Consider the following 12,300-nt stretch of genomic DNA (forward strand, 5'->3'; position numbering starts at 1 on the left):
GTTCCCAATCAAGAATTTCCTCCTGAAGTCCTGATTTCATAAGCAGTGGCTGTCTCAGCTCAAGGTCCTGTCACAGCTCCTCTGACCTCAAGAGTGGAGCTCTGTACTCGTTCCTCCCTCTCCCAACACGTGCCTTGATTTTGTACCCTTTCCATCAGCTTCTGCCCATCAGCATACACACATGCCCTAATTTCAGGCGGGAAGTAAAAAGGAATCCTGACTCAGGAATAAAGGCAAAAATCCAGGAGTATCCATGGTCCCCACTTCTGTATGGAGCCACCAAATCCCAGAGATGGAAGAAACCTCAAAAGCTTACATGGTTCAGACTCTAATGCCAGACAAGTCAACAGCCCATATTACTTGACTCTGAGTCTTAAATAGTTTTAAAGAGTGTTAACACCACCTAGAATGAGAGCATATCCAAAGCAAAGGAAGGAAGAGTCAGTACAAAGAAACCTGAGGCAGGAAGAAATTAATCCTGGTGATTTCAAGGCAGCCATATGCCCATCATGGCTGAACTCCAATGCATTAATTTTGCATGGAAAAAACTTTCCATTTCACAGGCCCCGTATCATTTTACACCAGGCAGTGTAGAAGGCAGTCCAGGCTTGCCTCTGAGCAATACCTCTCTCTGCTCTGTGCCCCTGTTTTCCTCATCATTACAGCAAAGACCTTTGAAAGGATCAGACAGTTCCTGGTCCACCGTGGGCACCCAGGAAGTGGTGGGTGTTACCGATTCACAGGTCCTACCTGTCTCTCCATAGACTTTCAAGAGAAAAAACAGAATTCACAACAGATGGCCACAAACTGACTTCTCCCTGGAAACCGCAAGCAGGTGAATCACTAACAGCTTGGGAAAGACTTTGCCAATGTGAGAATTAGTGACATTAACCACAAGTGTATTCCATTGACATCTGATAGAAACTACAGAGAAAGGACGTGGCAGCGTTAATCGTCCTAAGAGACGGTCTGGTCTCGGCCATCAGAACTGGCCTTCTCTTTGCCTCCTTGAGCTGGCCATTCCTAGGACTGCTCTTTGCATCTCAAAATTATGTTCCAAATTTTCCATTCTCATTCTACTTTGTCACTTTCCTACCGGTAGCTAAAGCCATTTATTATTTGCACGAGTCAGATGACCCGGGCAGCGCTCCAAGTATGCCTCAGACGCCACACCTAGCTTGATCTCACTGAGCCTCCACGTCTCCATTGTTTAAAAGAAAATGCTTGTATTCTGTTGACTATACCGAGAATATATGGGGGTTAAAATTAGTGTATGTGAGTGATTTTAAATACTACACTTATTTGATACAGACACAGAAGCATTCAGATGCACTACATTACATAGGAGTTTAGATGTAATTTAGCCACTGGCTTGAGGTTAAGGGAGGAACAGGTAATTCATCCCCAATCAGGAATAACAAAGGAAAAAGGGACATCTTATAAACTTCAGCCGGTTTTCCTCCGCTCAGCCATCCCCTCTCCCCTACTAAGCCATCCCAACACAAACACAAACACACAAAGCACAGCAATTTCCCCTGCACACCCAGAAAATAAGTCTGCAGAAAACACGGCTGTTGAAAGTGAATCTCCCATAAAGAGTGCGGTGAGGCAGTCACAGGTGTCACACGGCGAAGGTCCAAAGCTCTCTCTGCCTCAGGCCCACACCCCAGTCATCAGTCCCATGGTGGGACGGCTACGTTACCTTCACAGAGTGGGGTGGGGGCGAGGGCTGATTTCCAAGTGTGACAATACCTTTCCCCTAATTAGGCAAAGAAAAGGAAGAAAATTTGACTAGGAACCCAAAGAATGGAATCAAAATTAAAACCCAAAGCTCTACATAACGGGCTGAACACAATGAAAAAGCAATATTCTGGCTGCCAACCTCTCCCACCCGGCTTGCAAAGTGGGCATCTGGGCCTGGTTTCAATAGCAGCTTTGTAGCCCAGATGGCCAGCACCACCATCCCAGGGACTCCCTGCTCCGCAGTGTCAGTGAGTGAGTGAAAGGGAGAGGAGGGAGTGTTTGTGCGTGCGTGCGTGCGTGCGTGCGTGTGTGTGTGTGTGTGTGAGAGAGAGAGAGAGATAGAAAGCCTCTACCTCGCTTGAACTTGAAGCCCCTAGTCCTCACATCAACTGTAGAAGCAACAACCATGATTTTCAAACCACGAGTCCAATGAAAATAATATTCTTTATTGCACTCACCCCCTTCTCTGATTCTTCCTGCAGATGCTCAACCCAAAACTTGTGTCCTGGAGTACAGAAGAATTACTCCTGTATTCCCATACTCCAGTCTGAGAATCACGAATCACTGAGCACATTCCTGCCTGCGTGTGTGCGCACGCGCGTGTAACAAGGACCCGCTCCCCCCTCACATCCCCTCTCAGCACACAGACCACTCACACCTGACAGAGGAACGGCAGCTGCGGGTTCTCGCCTCCCCCGACCCCCTCTCTTGACCTCTCGCAGGCACCGATTTGGGAACATGCCAACACTTACCTACACCATGTGGGAAGATGAGTGAAATACCCAGGGCCTGGGCAGGAAGGGGCTGGGGAGGTGTGGGGAGAAGGGGGGAGGTCCTAGGGATGGACACTGAGGACGAAGCGGGGAGAGTCACGGGCACAGACAGCAGCAGTAGAAACCCTAGACAACTCCTCCCACAGGAGAACTTCTGAGACAGGTTCTGATTTTGGTAAAGCAGCCAGTATTCACTTTACTACTTTGGGGGTCATAGGCTAAGGAAGGGCAAAAGCCCTGGGGGACCCAGATTACACAGTAACCCACAGCACACCTGCCTCAGTGGCAGAGTGAGGAAGACACTGGACTAAAACCGAGAGACATGAGTCTGGCCCCAGTGATGTCTCCCACTCACTGGGCATCCGAGGGCCACATCACACCTCTCCAGACCATGACTTCCTCACCCCTCACACACAGGACACACCATGAGCTCTCTGAGGCCCTCGTCCTAGTGTCGACCTCTGAGGCCCAGGGGACGCCAGTAGCATGCGTGCATGCATTCATTCATTCATTCCCTCCTCTACTTTTGGGAGATACACCATCTAATTTTTACTTGATATAGGTACTATCAGGCTATTTTTATAGGAAGCAAAGTGCCATTTTAAACTGGGAGGATGACAAAAGAGATAAACAAGTTACAGGCAGGAAACAACAGCTTTTCCAAAAACAAAACCATCAACCTAAGTTAAAAACACACACATTCTCTCTCCCCCTAACCCCAAACCCCCACTTCCCAACCTCCCCACTCCGTGCACATAGCAAGGATGAAAAGTTAGGGGGCAGAGGTTCAGGTGGTGTAGTAAACTAAAAAGTCAACCAGACTGAGTCAAGTATTTATTGACTAGTTAGTATTTCCAAATTTCTTAATCATCCTTGGCCTGTTTGCTCAGGTATAAAGTGGGCATAAATGATCATCAAATTACAGCGCGCTGATGAGAGTTAAATGAAATCCCATTATAATAAAATGCCTGCACAAAGCAAGTGTTCAAGTGTCAGTTACATCCCTTCCTTCCACACTAACATTCATCAGAAAACCACAATAAACACACCCTTGTGTGCATGCATCACACATACACACAAATACTCTATACCTACATACCCACAAAATCATGCCCACCAGCTGTGACTGACGAGGCGGGGGAGCGTCCCAGCTCTGCGGTGCTTTTCAGTTTTATCAACACCATCTGTGGTTAGTGTAGAATTTACTTTCCTTCTTTCCCTCTCCAGTCCCTACCACAGGAAGGACCACTGCTAAATCAGACCCCGCTAGTGCTCCCTCTGCATTTCTTCTAGTTACTCTGAAACACTTCCCCAAAGGAATCTCATGCTCACATCTCCTCACCTGTAGGTGATGGAGGAGGGCATAAAGAATATTATTAGTTACAAAGTAGTATCTGTTTTTGTCCAGTAACAAAGGTTACTTTGGTTAAAAAAGAACAGTAGTTTTTCAAACTAGTGGTATCTGAGAGTCCCAATCCTATGTGAGTCAACCAGTGTATGTGATTCCATTAAAAAAAAAAAAAGAAAAGGGACTAGAATGCCAGTATGCACTTCACATAGAAGGGACAAGTACCATTTCATGAAACTTTTGTTTCAGTTACATATGTATGCATGTGAGTGAACTGACAGTGGTGTAAAATTAATTTCATATGGTGGATCACAGTCAAAAAACTTTGAAAGCCATTGGGATGGGACCAAGGGACAGACAGGAGTCAGAAAGGCCTAGTCTCCCCACAGCTGTCACTACTTCTTCCTGGGTCTTGCTGGTTTCATAACCCTGCCTGGAAAGCTATCTCCTGCCATCCCAAGATCCCCACTCCCCATTCCATCACACCCTGCCAAGTTCCTCAGGACTTCTCCAGTGCATCCTCGGAGGACCAGGAAGATAAAGAAGCTGGTGGTTCCCCCCCCAATGGAAACTTCACCTTTCAGCAACTCCAGTGGAGTTAGGACAGAAAGATGCAACTCGGTTTTCTTAACTCCTATAACCATGACTACAGCTCTCCTCCCTCCAATCCTGAGAGCAGAGCCCTTCCACGACCACCTGCCGCTTTCTGAGGGCGGTGTTTACTCATTCACTTTTGAACCCCCATTAAGTCTCTCACCACTAAAACGCACACTCCCTTACTCCGTGGTTAGGGCTAAAGACTGTGTGGGATAACCTTTTAATGCTCCACACATACCAGAAAGAGCCTACCTGAGGCCTTCTCCTTTAATCGGTCTCCAGCTTAATCCCCCAGTGTCATCCCTTAACGCTCCAGGCATTAATTCCTCAAAATAATGCTGTCAGAGAAAGTGAACTTGGCCCTGCTCATAAAGTTACCCGGCAGGGAGGGGTGGAGAGCGAGGGTGGGAAGCAGAGAACCTGGGACGCTTAGGACGATCCGTTTCAGAAGGAATTCACCTGGGAGGCGTTCCTCCCCAGAAAACGGAAAAGCTTTTAACCCAGCAAGAAAAGAAAACAAAAGCCACCGTGCCTGTGGTCACCAACAGATCCTCTACCACGAGAGAAGTGGAGACGCGACTGTGGGGACTGGGGCGCGGACTGGGTATCTGCTGAGAAGCAGCCGCACTGGAAAGGAGAGGGGGTCAGGGGGCGCAGGGAACAAAGCCCCTCGCCCCGCGCGCGGACCTCGCCGAGGCATCCTGCTCGTACGACGGGGAGCCCCGCAGGCGGGGAGGGGGCGCAGGTGTGCGGGTGCGCGCGCAGCGAGCCCCTCCCCCGCCGCCCCCAAAGTCGAGTCGGGGGCGACCCTCTCCCGCCCCCGGGCCCCGAGCGGCTCTCACCCGAGCGGGGATCGAAAGTGACCACGAACACGGCCACCACCTGGTCCTCCTCCACGTCGCCCAGCTCCAGGCGCCCGGGCTGCAGCAGCACCTCGGGCTCCCGCCTCCTCGGCGGCTCCGCGGCCGCCCGGCCGCCCCCGCCGCCGCCCCAGCCCCGGCCTCCGGCCTGCGGGTCCGGGGCCCGCGGTGGGGAGACGGCGGGGCCCTCAGCCCAGCGCAGCAGCGGCGCCGCGTCTCCCCGCTCCACCATGGCGAGCCGAGGCGAGGAGGAGCCGCGGGCGGCGAGGGGCGGGCGCAGGGGCGGGCTGCGGGAACTCCCCTCGCCGGGCGGGCGGGCGGGCGAGCGGCCAGGCCTCCGCGCTCACGCCGCGCCGGGCCCGCACCTGCCCCGGGCCGCCTCGCCCCGCCCCGTGCCGGCCGCCCTCCCCCCGCGAGGCTTTCGGATCCCGCCGGAGACGGCGTCTTCCCTCCCGGCTTCGCTGGACTGCGTGCCTGGTTTGCGATGGCACTGCTGCGCCGATGTGCTCGGGTGACACGGACGCGCAGCCCCTTGGAGCTGTCTACCTGTGCCTTCTCACCTAGGATTCCGTGCGATGTAGCACCCTGAACTGTTATACGCCACCATTATTTTGAAAGTCCCTGGTCATTTGGACCGTGACAGATACGTGTTACGTAACCCTGGATGTGTGGCCAGAGCTACCACTGCGCTAGGAGCGAGGCAGAAGAGGGGAACCCCGGCCGCCGGGGTTGTTTGCTCTTGGGATGGGTGGCCTGATCGCCTGAGGCTGTGCGCTTTGGTGTGAGGCCAGGATTAGTTGTGCGTGTATCACCCAGTCGGGGTGCCCTTGAATGAGCTGGATAGTGCCTGGCCCTGGCCTTCCTGGACCCTGCCTGGGACTCCCCATCCATGACAGTGACTAAGTCTTTACAGAGAGTGGTGGACGGTCACTTACTTGCCCTTGGGGGATGGGGGGAAGGTTGAACTAAATATAGACATGATGAAAGCATCCCTTTTCTTTAGGGTAAAATGCTGCATAGATTATTGTTGTATCATAGATTTTTGTCTGGAAGCAGCAGCCTTGGTCAATCTTTGATGATCTCCTTGGGAAAAGGGTTAAGTCATATTGTCATCGCCTGTCTGGCACACAGATACGACCCTTCATCAACACCCCCCGGCTCACACCCAGCACATAAATCCACTGGGTCCTTCTGAGGGCAGGCAAACCCCCGGCCTTCCTGAACCTTGGAGGAACTGGTTGTCTGAACAAGTCTCTCTCCTCACCTGGATCTCATTTTAATGGTTATTCCTATTTCTTTTTCCCACCTCTTCTGATGACTTAACCACCAGATTTACCCCCAAGGGGTGAGGCATTCAAAATGTTATTTCTAAATATAAAATGGGAGTTTACAGAAAACCCTTAATCTATTTTCAAAGCCATCAGATTTAAGTCTGACTTTCCTTTCTCTTCTGGGACTTCCTTTTTCTTATCTTTTGTGTGAATCCCCCACCCCCACCTAGTTTAATACCCTCAAGCTCTATACATACCAGGCAATAAACTCATAATCTCCATCCCAATTTTCTATATAAACAGAAGAACAAAATGTCCAAACTAAACCTAGTGCCTTTTCCAATCTTCATTTATGCATGTGTTCTAGGTCACCAACCATCCATCTTCAGACCCTAGTGCCTTGCATAATGGGTGCTCAACAAGTATTTGTCAACTAAGCGTATGAATAAAAGTGGATGCTTGTGCCTCTATACAACTGGCCCCTCCTGTCAGGCTTAGCCTAGTATCTTGCGCAGAGTGGGGACTCAGAAACTGTCAGTGATGGTGATGACACCCCGCTTAGCACTGCATTCAGTCTGAAAGAGGCTCTGTACCTGACCATCAAGTTTATCTTCTCTGGGTCTACTGAATTTCACAAGATCATAGGAAGGGAACAAACTGAACTAAGCTGTTAGAATAGAACTGGTGGAAAACGAGTGCGAACGGCAAGACAGAACGAAGGCCAGTCACGTTCAGAGACCCTAGGATAATGTTCCATTTTTAAATGAGTTTCCTTAGAATCCCATATGTCTAAATTTTAAATAAATTTATTTTATTTTTCCAAATACTGACTATATCTACATTATGTAAAATGTTATATAAAATAGGTCTACATTATATAAATATCTTGGCAATATATAAAATACAATGTACATAAAATACATTATATAAAAGCCTTTTTGATCTATCATCTCACCACTGAGCTGGCCGCTGTTACAATTTTGCTTAGCTAATTTCCTCAATTCTAGGATGCAAAATTTCTCACTTGTTAGCATAGCTATGGCTACTCATACCTGCTGCCGGCCACCCAGAGGTCCAGGTATCACAGGGGAGATTTGTGTCTGCTTTTGTCGGCCATCTGGAGGCACCACCAATCCGAGACCACTCAGTCAAATTCCCTGCTGGAGGTTCTCTGGACCACGCTGGTACTGTGAATTCAAAATGCAGACTAGGGCGAGCCCTGCCTTACAGGTCAAATTCTTAGGCAAGATTTTTTTCTTCTCTCCACCCAATGACACAATTGAGACAAGCAAGCTTCCTTGCCTGGCGCTCTCTGTGTGGGAGGTTTACTTCATGCAGTTGTGTAGGGGTATCGTGTTCAACTCCCTGTCATGGGCATTTTTTTATTCTTAGTGGCATGTAAAAATAACGGTATATCTTAAAATAAATGATAGATTTAGATGTTTTTCTTTTCAATGTTTACATGGTGAAATCATTCTGTATATCATTTTTTTTTACTGAAGTACAATTACAATGTGTCAATCTCTTGTGTACAGCACAACGTCCCAGTCATGCATATACATACATATATTCGTTTGCATATTTTTTTCCATTAAAGGTTATCACAGATATTGAACATAGTTCCCTGTGCTATACAAAAGAAACTTTTTTTAAAAATCAATTTTTACATATAGTGGCTAACATTTGTAAATCTCAAACCCCCAGATGTATCCCCTCCCATCCCCTTCTCTCGGTAACCGTAAGATTGTTTACTAAGTCTGCGAGTCTGTTTGTTTTGTAGATGAGTTCAGAGTGTCCTTTTTTTTTTTTTTAGATTCCACATAATGTCTGTATATCAATTTTGTATTCTTTTTTTCCCCTTAGTATCAGACCATGAGCATTCTGCCGTTCTATTAGAAGCTTTTTATATGCATCATTTTAATGGTTTCCCTCGTATGTGTGTTTGAATATTTACTTGACCATTCTCACTGCTGGACAATCAAACCCCTCCCTTTTTTTGCTATACCTAAATTTCACTCTGAACTAACGCTGGGTACCTATTCTATGCCAAGTCCTGCTGTGAAGAAGACAGACATCCCTTTGCATCAGGCCTACAGCCTAGCAGGGATGGCAGCTTATCAGGCAAGAAATGAAATCTAGGATGAGGGGTGACAGGCAGGACAGATACCATCAGACAAGTACCATGGTAACTTACGACAGACTGTGGGAGGTGACAATACTGGGTTAAGGGGTATTCATGTCTCGATTGTGCTGCCAAATTGTTGAGTCACAAGTGTACAAAGGCATCGATTTCATTTCCCTCTTGTCCCAGTAAGGCAGTGCCATTTAAGATCTTTTTTTGCCAATTTGTCAGATGAGCATGGCATTTTGTTTTAAGTTAGTGTTTGGTGACTGAATCTTAATCATGGTTTCAAAATATACGTTGTGATTTGTGGTTCCTCTTCAGAGCCCTGTCTGTTCATGATCCCATCCTCTGGGCTCTTCATGCTCTTGCTGCCAATTTGCATGAGTCCTCTATGCAGTAAGAATATTAATCTTTTGTCTGGCATCATTTGTGTTAATATTATTTCCAATCTACTGCAGCATTTCAAAGCTGCCTAAGTGCTTTATGAAATATAGAAGTTCTAAATTTTATGTAGTCAAACTTACCAATTCCTTTTGTGATTTCTTACATTGCCTTGACATTTAGAAAATTGGTCCCCACCCAGAAATTTGATCAATAATCACTTTTATTTTCTTCTAGTTATTAATAGATTGATTTTCCACATTTGATCTCTTAATCTATTCAATGTTTGTATTGATATGTGATATGAGGTAAGACTAAAATTTTTATTTTATAGTTAACCAATAATTACTAGACCACTTATTGAATAGTTCTTTCACTTCCTCTGATTTATAATTTCCCTTTAAAGTATAATTTTAAATTACTGATATTTACTAATCTATGCATTCTTCACCACTGACCTCCCTATTCTTATACTGGTACCACATTAATTATATACACATTTAAATATATAATATATATACACACATATATGCACATAAATACAACTTAAAGTTTTATTTTTAGGAGAGGTAGTCTTCTGTCTTTACTCTTTTTTTAATCTTCAGCTATTTCTTTGACAATTACTTTTCCATATGAAATTTAAAATCATTTTATCCAGTTTCAAAAATGTATGGGATTTTTTTTTTTTTCATTTCAAACTGCATGAGAATTACAGTTGACCCCTAAACAACACAGGTTGGACCTGCATAAGTCCACTTATACATGGATTTTTTTCAGTAGTGACTACTATGGTACTTTACCATCAGCGATTGATTGAAAGCACAGATGTGAAACCATGGATACAGAGGAAGCCCAGATACAGAGGGCAGGCTCTAAGCTACATGTGGATTTTCCACTGCACAGAGGGATTGTTCAAGGGTCATCTGTGCATATTTACTGGAGAAGAATCAACATCTTTACATAACTAAGCCATGTGTTCTCTCCGTCAGGAACAGTTTTCCATCCATGTAAGGAATAGGTTACCCTACCTCCATGATCAGTCTGCATAATTAGTTGACCAGGGCAGATACTAGTGGTCCAGACAGGAGTCCAGATTGTGGGACTAGCTGAGGTGTAACAGAGTGAAATTTAGAATGTGAATCAAGGAGATGAAGGAAATAATCTTCCTAGTGGTCTAAGGAATAGCTACACCCTTTTCTGTCCCATGAACTTAAGTCCCACACTCTGATACTGAGGACCCAGGGCAACCAGAGACATCCTGCAGTATCAGATCTCTTCCAGACTCTGGGTTCTGTAACATTCATTTTCTACATTAGACCACACACTATGATGTCAACCCTGTCTGCACTGATATTTCCCTTCACTCCCAAACCGTTCTGTGCTGCAGGCACTTGTTGGCGTGATCCAAGCTGAAAGCACGGTAAGGCACAGACCACAGAGGCTGAGCTCAAGTCAAACCAGAAATGGTGGAGGGATACACAAAATGGAATATATATTCAAAATTACTAAGTTACCTAAAGTCAACACATCCCTCCCTTTTAGGCCTCTGAAATTTGCAACAGAGTTGAAAATGAAGCATTTCAAACCTCGTAAAAGATACTCACTCTGCAGTAGTGTCCATCACGAGGATACACAGGATGCAGAGCGTGCGTCTTGATTCACGGCACCGATTGCTGGCCAAGCCCTATTTCAGGTAATGGAAATAGAGCATGAAGCAAGTCCCTGTCCTTATGGAATTTAGATTCTGTTGGGGGTGGTGTAGGGGAGACAATTTTAAAAACAAGCCATTAAATATATAATATACAATGTAGTAGTAAGTGCTGTGAAGAAACACGGCACGGGACCAGAGAACGGGGGATGGGGTGTCAGGGAAAACCTCTGTAAATGACCTTTGAGCAGACATCTGGAGGAAACGATGGGGTGAGTGAGACACGTAGGGACAGATTTTGTCATCTGGAGGAACAGTGAGGAGACTTGAGCAGAATGTGTGTGGTGGGATGGGGGGGTCAGGGCAGGGGGAGACAGCAGGAGTCAGACAGGTTGTGGGGTGGATCCTGTGGCCCTGTGAGCCTCGGTACAGGGGCTGGCTCCGTATTCTGAGTGAAATGGGAGGCCCAGGGGAATCTGAGTGCAGGATTCCTTTAAGAGGATCCCCTTCGCTGCTGAGTGGAGAACGGACGGCAACTGAAGCCGAGGGGAAAGCAGGGGATGCCAGTAGGAGGAGGCTGATAGAATTAAAAGAACTTCTCCTAGATTGGATGCATAGTTGCAGAGAAAGACAGTAGTCGATGATTACTCACAGATTTTTTTTGGCATGTTCCCATTTACAGAGAAACGAAAAAATTATGTGAGGAGTAAGTTTGGTAGGAAAGACCAGGCGTTTGGTTTCGGATGTGTTAAGATTGAGGTGCCTACTAGGCAACCAGAGGGAGATTTGATTGGGCAGCTGCAAATGTGAAGCTCAAGAGAGAGATCTGTGTTGTAGATAGAAATTCGAAGGTCGCAGCTTACAGATAGGGTTTAAAGCTACGGGCTGGATGCTATTCCAAGGTAGTGAGTGTACACAGAGAAAAGTTTGGGGGACAGAGCTCAGGGACCTGCAGAGTTCAGGGGTCAGGAGATGAAGATGAGTGAGCAAAGTGGTTCATGCACTTTCTAGACAGGTTTTTAAACTATATATACAAATAGATATATATATTATGTAAACAAATATTAACATATTCAATATACATATTGAATAAATATGTATTCATTTACTTGATAACATTTTAGGCATTATTTGGAATATTTTAATAAGTAGGTATCTGTGGCAAAGATTAAATAATCAAACTGCATGTAGGATGTATACTGAGCCTCAATTCCCTTCCCCTCCAAACCCCCGTCCCCACTCTCTCCTGAGAGACAACCATTTTGACAGTTTCTGTCTCTCATTTCTGTGGAAGAGCTTTAGTACCTAATGACACTTCAAAAAATCATTACACATTTGCTTGGCTTAGATTTCTGAAGGTAAAACTGCAGTGTGGAGATCCTGTAATTGGATCAGAAGTGTAAAGAGATGACTGAGAAGGTCTGACCAAGTTCCTAGGGACTTCCTGGGCCCCTACCTTACAGCAGAGAGAGGTAGTGAGCCAAGGTTGAGACACGACAGAGCCAGCTCTTAGAATGAGTCTTTTCCGTCCCTATAATTTCTGTCCATTAAAGC

General features: G+C 46.3%; 1 protein-coding gene across 1 annotated transcript in view; it reads right to left on the bottom strand.

Moving 5' to 3' along the window:
- Window positions 1-5,580, bottom strand: part of DENND11 (DENN domain containing 11) — a 43,055-nt gene extending 37,475 nt beyond the window's left edge. The window contains exon 1 of the mRNA XM_032483513.1: window positions 5,304-5,580. Within this exon, the coding sequence (XP_032339404.1) occupies window positions 5,304-5,553 (250 nt within the window). The 5' untranslated portion in view covers window positions 5,554-5,580. The remainder of the gene's footprint in view (window positions 1-5,303) is intronic.
- Between the last annotated feature and the right edge of the window lie 6,720 nt (window positions 5,581-12,300).

Source organism: Camelus ferus, chromosome 7 (assembly GCF_009834535.1).
Source record: "Camelus ferus isolate YT-003-E chromosome 7, BCGSAC_Cfer_1.0, whole genome shotgun sequence".
NCBI classification, from domain to species: Eukaryota; Metazoa; Chordata; class Mammalia; order Artiodactyla; family Camelidae; genus Camelus; species Camelus ferus.